Below are 12,269 nucleotides of genomic sequence, written 5' to 3' on the forward strand. Positions count from 1 at the left end.
TGTGATTTCAAAACTTATCTGTTTTCATAATAAAAAATGGATAGTAAAATAAATAGAAATGTATAACACTTATAATCATTCAAACCAGTTCACCACACGAAGATATTGTCACTTTTTCTGTTGGAAGACCTGCTTTAGTCCCACATTTCTGTAAAAAATGATTAAATTCATTCAAGAGAAATGCATAATCGTACTAGTTACCATGATTGAAAAAAATTTATTTGATAAGCGTAACTTATACCAACTTGATGTAAGACTTGAGTTACGATCAGTGACTTGAAGGAAAGTAAAAAATAACATATAAATAATTATATTGGAAGAAAGTATCTAATAAACGTAATCTATTCGTTCCCAAACATTAATAATAAAAACCTTAATACAGAACGTAACTTTCAACATTGATTATGAACTTACAAATAATGTGATTTGAATATTGAAAAGGTGACCTCACATACAACGATATATCCGAAGGTCTGCGCCCTTCTTAATATTTTAAAATCTTCATATGTGTATGGATAAATCTGTTTTCCTATGTGTGTGATATTTTTCTATTTATAGTCTGAATTCGACAAGTTGAGATTTGGCTCACACGAACAAATATCAACGTTGCCAAATTGTGCGACATTGCGACTATCTGACATTTCTATAATTTTGACATTTCTATAATCTTGAATTTTTTTATAATTTAACCACAGATCAGTGTTTAGAGTATCTTCCCAATATTCAAATATTGCTAAACAAATTTCAGGGTTGAAGGGTTTAAAAGACCATAAAGTTGAAACATCGAAATATTGCGAAAATATATTTTTCTGAAAAATATCACTTCTCTCTGAATGATGAGGTCTAGTAATTATAGATGAAAGTGATTTTTTTGCTGAGGGTAATGCCCACATGAGTTTTAGGCTTTTGTATGGACAATGAGGCGGATGATAATGAGAGATGAATGGACCTACAGTTTTAGGTGGGTTCCGAACCACCGAGAAGCGATTTTACAACTCATGAATCATATTCAAAGGAGTTGGCACAAGCGGTCACCCTTCCAACGGGAGTAGCAGGCACTAGTCTGCTGCAACAGAGAAAATTTTTCCGAACTCTAATTTGTCTCAAAATACTTGTCAGTTGACCCAAATATCGAGGATGATATTCCACTGTGGTTTAATTAAACATTTGAGAAAGTCGCTATTAAAAACTGTTTGGCTTTTTGGTTGATATTTCATAGGATGAAGAGCCAAGTCTCAGCTGGTTGACAAATGCATGTTGAAATGGTTGTGAAAATACATGTTGAGACAGGCCTTCGGATTTACTGTTGCATGTGGAGCCAACTGGACAATATTTAAATCAACTTTTGTAAATTGAAAATCGATGATGAAAACTACCTTACAATAATGTTTCAATCGATATCCACAACCAATCTTAGGGATGCAGTAATGATTAATTCTATAATTTGTTGTAATATTCTCAAGAGCGTCTTTTTTGAAACACATTAGTTATTGAAGTATGTAATTTTTTATTCGCTTACCTCCATTTTTTTAAGAACATCTAAACCGCTAATCACATGACCAAAAACAACATGTTTATCGTCCAACCTAAGAAAAAATGAGATTAATTAGTAACTTATTAACTTAGTTTACCTAGTTATTAACTTAGTTACTTATTAGTTAGTTATTATGAATTTGTTTTACAAATATAGGAATCAGGGTGATATTTTGATGGATATCCACATTGAATTGAAAGAATCAGATTGACAAACAACATGTGTATTGGAAAATGAAAAACTAGTTTTGGATGTAACACCAAATACCAATATTAATCTCATAGTGAACATAATTCAAATTCAAGCAGCAGAATATTATTATAAACCGTGAATTGTTTTACCTTGACAAATCAGTCAACCACCAATCATATATCTCCATTTACTGGCAATATTGTGTGAACGAACTCCAAGTTTTATATAAGTAGCCTAGATGAAACAATGACAATGGCACTTGGAGCTGTGGGTTTAGACAAGAAGTTTACTACGATAAATGTATACAAACCATTCCGTTCGGGCATTGCAGATGAAAAACTGTGAACCATTGGTGTTGGGCCCAGAGTTGGCCATCGACAAAATTCCGGGTCCAGTGTGTTTCAATGTAAAATTTTCGTCTTCAAATTTCTTTCCATAAATGGATCGACCTCCCGTCCCGTTGTGATTGGTGAAATCTCCGCCTTGACACATCTGATTTTCAAAATCAAGGAAATCCATTTAAAAAACAAAATTTTTAGCTGCATTTTTAAAAAAGTGTAAAAAATAGTAAACTTTTGATACTGATTATGGAGTTGATGAACGTAATAATGATGTGGGTGTTCATGTAGGTGTTTGAACATTACAGTCCAAACACCTCCATGTTATCAAATAAAAAACGCATTCTATCCTATTTTAATATTTATGTTGCGGAAATCACAAGTAATGAGGAATTACATCCAATTTGGATTTGCAAGAACGTTACATAATACAACGTCCACAGAAGGATAATTAGAATTACAAATCATTGTGATAAAATTCAATCAATGAAAATATACAATTATACAGAGTAGGTGAAAAGTCCGAGAACAGCTTAATACCTCATACACAAAGGTGAAATACTACTTTACTATGACTTTGAAAATCTGGTCCGCCATCTTGGATCCGCCATTTTGAATGCAACTTCATTTTTTTAAATAGGAAGGTGCTCATGCGATACATGATTTCGAAACAGAATTTCAAGAAAAAATGAATAGCGAAAACTGCACATCGATATCTTAAACCGTTCAGCAGATATTCATATTATTATTCAATACCATGCAAAACAGAAATGAAATACATGAGTGGTAATGATTAATAATGTGAATAACTTCTGAACGGTTTGAGATATCGATGTGCGGTTTTCGCCATTCATTTTCTCTTGAAATTCCGTATCGAAATCATGTATCGCATGACCACCTTCCTATTTAAAAAATAAAGTTGCATTCAATATGGCGGATCCAAGATGGCGGACCAGATTTTTAAAGTAATAGAAAAGTAGTATTTTCAATTTGAGTAAGATCCCCAATCACAACCACCTTGGAATCACATTTTAAAATGAGTTACTAAGCCGTTATCATACTTTTTTCTCTCCTTTCTGCTTTGAACAGTGTTGATTAATAATGTGAATAACTTCTAAACGGTTTGAGATATCGATGTGCGGTTTTCGCCATTCATTTTCTTTTGAAATTCCGTATCGAAATAATGTGTCGCATGACCACCTTCCTATTTAAAAAATAAAGTTGCATTCAATATGGCGGATCAGATTTTTAAAGTCATAGAAAAGTAGTATTTTCAATTTGAGTAAGATCCCCAATCACAACCACCTTGGAATCACATTTCAAAATGAGTTACTAAGCCGTTATCATACTTTTTTCTCTCCTTTCTGCTTTGAACAGTGTTGATTAATAATGTGGATAACTTCTAAACGGTTTGAGATATCGATGTGCGGTTTTCGCCATTCATTTTCTTTTGAAATTCCGTATCGAAATCATGTATCTCATGACTACCTTCCTATTTAAAAAAAAAGTTGCATTCAAAATGGTGGACCAGATTTTCAAAGTCATAGTAAAGTAGTATTTCAAATTTAAGTAGGATCCACAAACACACCCACCGTCAAATTACCTTTTCCTCCACCTCCTGTCTAAAGTGCTTACTTTACTCCCTGGAACATAATACTAAAGTGTCACTTTTTCGCTCTCGGGAGGAAAAAGCAGGGAAACTCCCTAGAGCGTAAAAGTAACTCCATTTAAATAGTATGGGAAGCATCTCTATTTTAAAAACGTATATTTGAAATAAGTTAGGTCTAAGATCAGATGAGGAAGCATATAGAGTAGTCATTAAACCAACTAAATTCAATACCTCAACCAGACATTTGATCAATACTGTATATGAAAATTATGTTTGTATGCTAAAATTATTACAAACTTCATATCACTATACTAATAAATGTATAATTTTTTTATACCATGTTATTCAAAATACCAGCCAACGAATATTCCTCAATAACTAATCAAATTTGAAACGGGAACTTCATCATAGTTATAGTTGTGGCGGCCATTGTTGTTACAACTTTTGCCGACAGATAGCGCATAGCGCTGTCGGCGGAGAACAAGGTTTATAAATACAGGTCATGACACAATCCCGTGATGCATTGCAAAATCGCCATTTTATGGGTTTCTAGTTCACCAATTTTCAAATTTATCAGCTATTATCATTGTAGATTGAACAACATGATGTGTTATTTTGTTATATTGTTCAAGGGATATTGCTTGGCTTTGAATTGTAAAATAAATTATTGTTCAGACAGAATAATAATATTTAGATTCCAACTAGGAACTGAATTGTTGATTTTTAGATTTAATTGATTGGGAACTAAAAACTCTTTTTGAAGTTGGCCTCGCATATCTCTGTCTTGTCCCAATGCCTTATGAATCATAATCCTTAAGATACAAAAATAAGAACAATTTTTAATAATAAATAAATTGATAATTGAAGCATTTATTATTGAAATTTCATTATTAAAGAATTGAAAACCTGAATTCGCATATTATTTGAACTAGAATATTGTTTTTAAAATGCACAATTTTGTTACGAGCAAATTGAATTAGATTGGATTTTCAAATGTACCGCCATAAAATGGCCGCTCCATAAGGAACACGAGTGTCATGACCTTCATTTATAGACCTTGGGCGGAGAACTGTGATTACAAGTCAGCCCAGCTGTTTACTTTTTAGATTATGTTGTAACACATTGTTTGGTCACGTACGTTTTTAAAAATTATTTTATTTGCATTTTTCTAAAAATGTAGCTGGAGGAAAAATGTCACGAGTGAAAAATGTTTTTTCTCCCTCAGGGAGAAAAAACATTACTTTTCACTCTAGATATACAAATAACGATTGTGTATGAGATATTAAGCCGTTCTTGAACTTTTCACCCACTCTGTATAGTAAAATCCATGAGTTGCAGCCGATTCTGTTCAGACTCTGTTCGGACAGTTATATGGAAACATTGGATGTTTAAATTTTACTGAGAATAATAACGTATGAGTTTGTTGATTCAATTCCACTTACTAATCGAATAAGCTCATACAATGGAACCTCGTTATAGTACATATCAAGGGACCGCTCAGAAAATGTACTATTACGACGTCTGTACCAAATCGGGGTGACTTTTCATATAAGTCATGTTCAATAAGATTAAATGGAAAAACATAAAAATACGATGTATGATTTGGGCAATTAAGGGTTCAAAATTGAAAATGGTGGGAAAACATTTTTTTGTTGAGTTTATTTCTTGTAATGTTTAATTCCTGACGATATTGTGTTTATACTCTGATGAAAGTAAGGTTATAATTATTATTATTTTGAAAAAGTCGAAATCAAAATGAGTTGTAGCAAGAGTAACTAGTTAAATATTGGTTGTAGCCTAATTTGTGTATAATATGTGTGGCTGAATAGCCCCTTTCTAGCTAAATAGCTAGAGAGGTGATTATATTGTACTTGATGAAATGTAATGTAAAAATTGAAATAAATAAATTGAAAAAAAACTACATCAAGGTTTGAAGCTATATGGACGTTTCAAGGGAAAAAATGTACTATAACGGGGTGTACTATATTAAGGTTCCACTGTATAAAAAAGGTTGTTGTTGGTCCTTGTGTTGGTGAGGTCGTTAAGGAGGTTGTCAATTATTGGGTCTTGTCTTCTCTGCCTAGCTACTAAGGATTCGTTCACACAGAGAGCGGTCAGTGTTTGGAGTGGTCATAGGAGTATCTAGACCCTTTTGAGACAGCTGGTACTCGGCTGAAGGCCTGACGGCTCTCTGTGTGCACACAGCCACCCCTAATCACGGCATTAAACTAATCAAGGACAGAACAGTCATTGGTAACATAATGGTTTAACACATTAATTATACAACAAATTGAGTAAAGGATACAAAATCCGGTATGATGCGATGGAAAATGCTTCCTTGGTATCCGAATCCCTTTTCATGAGTGCACAGACATCTGAAGTTCTCGGCTGTTTTCGGAACAATATCAGGCCTCAACATCATTATAATACGTCCAATATTCTGCTTGCCTATCGTTATGTCGAAATACACCTGAGGATTCTTCTGCTTCTTTTTCCCATTTTGACTCTGTAAATGAATGCAATTACTCATAAATCCCACATAACAAGTCCGCTTGAAGTGTAAATTTACCCAAGTGTCTGCAAATTCGCTAGACATATTACAAGAGTGACTGAGATGTAATTTACATTAGGACTCAAGTTCCAGTAAATGATTTCCAGTTTTTAGCAGTGAATACATTTTTTACATGTGAAGTCGTTATCCAAAGATACAGGCTACAAAATCAACTCGTACTTTACAGGTAATTACTTCTACAAGTCATTATTATAATTTGCATTGAATAGATGTAGCTAGGAGCTACATAGTAGATGCTTCAAGTTCAAGATCTCTATTCCATTTTAAGCTAATTCTACTTTATCTTTAGAGGGTTTTTGTCAGTTATTCTGCACTATCCAGATTGCAGTTTAGATCTGTAACTGCACTATCCCTTTCAATACGTTTCCGTTCCTGCTCACAGAAACGTTTTAAAGGACCAGTAATTTTTCAAAATTTTCAATTTCCATTCACCTCTTCTGTATGTTTGGTAGTGGAGTCGTTGGTTTGGAGTGTTTCGCCGGCATGCTCCTGCAGCCAAGTGTCCTCTGACCAGACGGCTCTCGACGATCCCTCTTTGATTTTTTGCGGCTTGGCCAAGTTCACTCGGATTGTTCTTCCAAATAGTTCAGAATCATTCTGCGAAAGAAGTCAAACAGTGAGCATGAAATTTATAGATGAATACTTTGCGAGTGAAAAAAACACCCAGATTAGAAACAATTTGAGAAACATAATTGCAAGCATACCAAGAATGGAAGCTACTTAGCTATTTCTCAGCCTGAGCTAGTTGTGCCTGCTTTTGGTTTAATCAAAATTGTTAATTTAGATTACATCAGGCATCAGGTATTCTCATGTTATGTTACTTCATGATGTATCCATGGGGAATTGATACCTATACTTTATGGAATTAACTATGAATAACAAAAAACTAACTACTCAATTGGGGGTTCGATAACAATCAATATGGTTCAAAATATTCTACTTGAAATGGTTGAATTATTTATGAATATTCAATTTGAAATCCGTAAATTGTCAATGAACAATGAAACTAAGTTTTTGCAAACCCATTTTTTGTTTTATTTAAAAGAACACTATAGTGGTACTGTGGTCTAATTTTTCGTGGGGAAACTTCGTGAAATGTAGATAAATTAGTATTGGTTTCTTAAGAAATGCATGATTAGAAGTGAATAGGCTATTACCATATTATCAATGGCCGCTGCTGCGTCTTCAGCCAGCTCAAATTCAATGAATGAGAAGCCTCTATGCTTCTCGGTTTCATAATCCAGAGGTATCTGCACGTCAACAATGTCGCCGAATGGAATAAAGGCAGCATGTAACACCTTCTCATCCACCTCCTCGGCTAGACCTCCTGCAAAATACATTATTAGTCAATATTTAGAAGTTTCATATGCCTGATTATTGGTTACAGAACGAGAATTAGTATGTTTTAATTGATAAAATGAAAGAAATACGCATCTACTCAGGACTAGAATTTAGTCCTGATAAGTCCTGATATAAATTAGTCCTGAATTTAGCCCAAGATAAATAATAAATAATTTTGACGACTCCGGCACATGGGCACCCATACTTGCGAACAGGGGGAGGCTGTGGCCCCACTGACTTTCAGAAAAAAAATTCTTCCAATGGAAAAATGTGGTATCACAATTAGTTTGAACAAACTGAGAGATACTTTTACATGCTATTAGTCTTTGAAAACGTTCATATTGCATAACATTACAACTTAATTGTTGCTAGCTCCCTACGTAATGGGAGGCGGGTGATCGTGCATGTGTTGTGTTCACAGTGTGTCAGTGTCATCAAACTCAAAATATTACCTGGAGAAAACAGTTCTTGAGGGTTCCATTGGCAACCAGGTTCCGGATAGTTTGAATTGAAGCGGTATTTGATCCTCAACTTCCTACCAAGCTATACACCTACACTGAACATTTTTTTAAACTTCAATTTAAATCCATCAGTTAGAATAAAGTAAGAATATCATCCAGCTCCAAATCAAGATATCGACTTGACTTTGATTTAATCCTTTCAAGAATGAATAGATCTATAATTAAAACATTCCATCGTACATATATTGTCCAGGAAATTATTCCCATAAAAAGCCAGAAAATTAGGGAAATCTCATCTCATAATTATATAATTATTCTGTAGTTGTTCACACTCCCGTTTGTAGAGAAAAATGTTTCGTATAAAAGTTATGGCTCGTTCTAAGACTTTTGAAATATTGCATCATATGTCAAACTTTACTGATGTCCTATAATATTAATCATCCAGTTGATCTGCACAATGTACATTTTTTGGCCCTAGATGATCATTTGAGTAATCAAATACCACCAACAGGTGGTAAATGCCATCCACCTCGAAGCCATTGATGATAGAGAATTGAATTTGGCCTCAAATTATGGACCAGGATTCTTTCTTCCACGTGTATTAAATTAAATTGAGAATGAATAGTTATGAAAGTAGGAAGGTAACTTATAAAAAGCTGAAGATTTCAAGAAATTTACCCTCTCTTCAGAGTTCAAGCCATTTTTTAATCAACTGAGTGGTTGAAGACAAATTTTAAACTAAATGGCTTATAAAAGATGAAATTCGCTTCAATTCTAAGCTAATTACTTGTTTTTCCTTGCATTAATCTGTAGTTAGTAATTGATAATTAACAAAAATTAGTGAAAAAATTATATATTTTTTATTTTTAATTAGGTACCTACTTGTAACTTTTCCATGGTGAAAAAATTCTTGATTAAATCTATTGGAGCTTGAAAACGAGAAATTTCCCAACAGACTGGATTTATTCAAAACTTTTTAAATAGGATCCATTTAATTAAGATTGTGCATCATCAAACATAACCGCAATTTCTCAATACTGGCACTCTCCAATGTTGATTAGTGTATCTCATGTTTATTGAATTTGATGACGTGGTATAATGATATACAGGGTGATTCATAATTATGGTAAAATAATCTAATACGTGATAGTAGAGGTAAAAATAAAAAAAAGTTCTCATAAGCATATATCCATAAACGCTTCATTAGCGAGCTATACAAGGTGAAAGATTTCGCCCTGAATTCAGTTCCTCTGGTGGAATACACCGATGCTGAATTGTTTGGGGACTAGTTTTTGAAAAACTTATGCTGGATTCATATGGAAAAATATCTGAAAAATTGAATAAAACTAGTCTGGGAGCTGTAGTGTAAGTGGTTTTTGAGAAAAAAGTTTTAATATGCAAAAAATCTAAGTAGAAAAACACAGACTTCTACGTTTGATGCCCAATAACTTTCTATGACCGGTAAACAAATAATTTTTCGCAATAAAAATTGTAGAGAATTTAATTCTGAAAAGAATATTATGTAAGCTGTGTGAACTAAATTCAAATAAAAGTTGAATAAAATGTATTCTTATGTAATGCATTACACCACAAAAATTTGCTGTTTTATGAGGAGAGAGCTAATAACTCATAGGTTGTAGCTGATTGCAAATAAAACATGGATTTTAATAACAGCTGTTCCAAAACAGCTGATTTATTATGTTTTAAATAAGAAAATATTTAAAAGAAATTATCAGCTGAAAATTATTTTCAGAATTATTTTACATCACTGTTGAACAAAAAAAAAAAAAAAAAACAAACTGTAAGTTAGGCCTACTGTAACCGCGCTGTGTTTTTAGTTTAATCTATTAACCAGTTATTTGTAACCATTCCACTTTGCTTTTGTGTTAAGTGTTAACTACTTTTTAAAAAATGGCAGGTTATCTTAGACATTATTCATACTCCGAATTAGCTGACATGCATTAATGTATGGAATGGGACACTACTGTAATAGTACTGAAGCAAGACGTTTGTATCAAGAGAACTTTCCTAACCGAGTATGTCCAAGTTCAAGGTTTTTTGCCACTATTCATCAACGTCTGTCTGAAACAGATTCTTTGATATCCAAAGAGGACATTTATGCAGGCAGACCCCGATCTACTATGACTGTTGAGTTAGAAGAACAAGTTCTTAATGAAATTTATGAACATCCAGAGAAGAGCACAAGAGAATTGTCAGTGCAGTTTAATGTCAATCAATCTATTATTTGGAGGATACTAAAATAGCAACAATTACATCCATACCACCTCCAGAAAGTTCATACTCTATTGCCACGAGTCTGTATTCCCCGTGCTGGTATTTGCCGATGGTTTTTAGTAAAACTTGTTTACCCAAACTTTTTAACAACGTTTTATTCACCGACGAGGCACACTTTACAATAACAGCTATCATTAACGTCCATAACCAACATATTTCGGCAGCTGAGAATCCTTATGCCATCAATCCTAATCTTCCACAACATCAGTTTTCAGTAGCTAAACATTTGGGCAGGAATCATAGGAGATCATCTACTTCTGTTCGAGCTTCTATGGCATAATGGCTTATGGCAGGCTTAATGGCATAATCTACTAGTCTTTTGGTATAAGTTTAATGTCATTTAGATATGCTACTTTCATATAAAAAAAACTTTTCATAAAAAACCGAATATTCTATTTGCAATCAGCTACAACTTATGAATTATTAGTTCTCTCCTCATAAAACAGCAAATTTTTGTGCTGTAATGTACTTACTACATAAGAATACATTTTATTCAACTTTTATTTGAATTTAGTTTACACAGCTTACATAATTCTTTTCAGAATTAAATTCTCTACAATTTTTATTGCGAAAAATTATTTGTTTACTGGTCATTAAAGAAAGTTATTGACCTGAATGATTAGTAGACAATAGATCATGACCGAGTAATACATCACAACAGAGATCTTTGAGAACAAGGAAAATTACATTTTTGTGCTTGTGGCCAAGAATTGAGAGGTTAACTGAGCATTGTCCAACAACTGATGATTGGAGAGAGGTAGTAGTCATACAAATTTGTTCATTAGAGGGGTAAATTTTTAATTTCAGATCTTTTGTAAGTTGTTTATTAACAAAACTACTGGAACTGCCAGTGTCAATTAGCGCAACTACTCTAAAATCATTCAACAAAGCCGGTACAGTAGCTTTAATGAGTCCTGGAGGTAATGAATTACAAATTCCTGCTGCTGATTCAAACGTAGAAGTCTGTGTTTTTCTACTTGGATTTTTTGCATATTTCAACTTTTTTCTGAAAAACTACTCACACTACAGCTTCCAGGCTAGTTTTATTCAATTTTTAAGATATTTTTCCATATGAATCCAGCATAAGTTTTTTCAAAAACTAGTCCCCAAACAATTCAGCATCGGTTTATTTCACAAGAGGAACTGAATTCCGGGCGAAATCTTTCACCCTGTATAGCTCGCTAATGAAGCGTTTATGGATATATGAACTTTTTTTCTTATTTTTACCTCTACTATCACGTATTAAAATATTTTACCATAATTATGAATCACCCTGTATATATTAGCTTATTATGAATTATCTATTTATTAAAATTTTTGATCTAGAGGAATTACATGATAATTATTGAGAATCAGCAGCATTCGCCGTACACAAGAACTACTAAAGACCTCTCTGAAACTTAGAATGTGTGTATTTAAACAATAATTATTGTCTTCCTTAATTATTGACCTTAGAACACGTTTGTGGGATTTATTTCTATGAAAAAATTAACCAGGAGGATCCCACGGACGCCACGTTTTTTGGAAGATATTCCATACCCTTAGACAAATATCTAACCTTACGTAGGCTTGTGGGCTTGACTCTCAACCCCTGAAAATGTTTATACGGCCGCAGTCTTGAGACTGCTGGCAAAGACCAAAGTATTTGTGGAAAAGTAAGTTGATCACATTGAATGTGCAAGTGCACATAAAATTATGAATAGCCTAAGCAAAATATTAAAAGTGCCATTCAAACACGTTGTGACTTGCATGTAGCTGCTCACACTGAATGAAACCAGCAAGTGCACGCATTTAATTTGAGTTTTGCTATTGCTGTTTTCAGATTTTGTTTCTCATCGGCACGCATGGTCACTCTTAAACAAGCGTGCACTTGCATATAATATACTCATTCAATAAAATAAAACCTTAACAAGAATGTGAGCTTACA

At 33.4% G+C, this 12,269-nt stretch overlaps 1 protein-coding gene across 1 annotated transcript in view; it reads right to left on the reverse strand.

Annotated features, from left to right (window-relative positions):
- LOC111047741 (peptidyl-prolyl cis-trans isomerase E) overlaps positions 1-12,269 on the reverse strand; it is a 13,084-nt gene continuing 815 nt past the window's right edge. Inside the window, exons 2-7 of the mRNA XM_039428472.1 lie at positions 7,403-7,572; positions 6,678-6,842; positions 5,979-6,179; positions 2,037-2,218; positions 1,520-1,586; positions 1-148 (exon numbers count right to left, since the gene is read on the reverse strand). Of these exons, the coding sequence (XP_039284406.1) occupies positions 80-148; positions 1,520-1,586; positions 2,037-2,218; positions 5,979-6,179; positions 6,678-6,842; positions 7,403-7,572 (854 nt within the window). The 3' untranslated portion in view covers positions 1-79. The remainder of the gene's footprint in view (positions 149-1,519; positions 1,587-2,036; positions 2,219-5,978; positions 6,180-6,677; positions 6,843-7,402; positions 7,573-12,269) is intronic.

Source organism: Nilaparvata lugens, chromosome 5, assembly GCF_014356525.2.
Source record: "Nilaparvata lugens isolate BPH chromosome 5, ASM1435652v1, whole genome shotgun sequence".
In the NCBI taxonomy this organism is placed as follows: domain Eukaryota; kingdom Metazoa; phylum Arthropoda; class Insecta; order Hemiptera; family Delphacidae; genus Nilaparvata; species Nilaparvata lugens.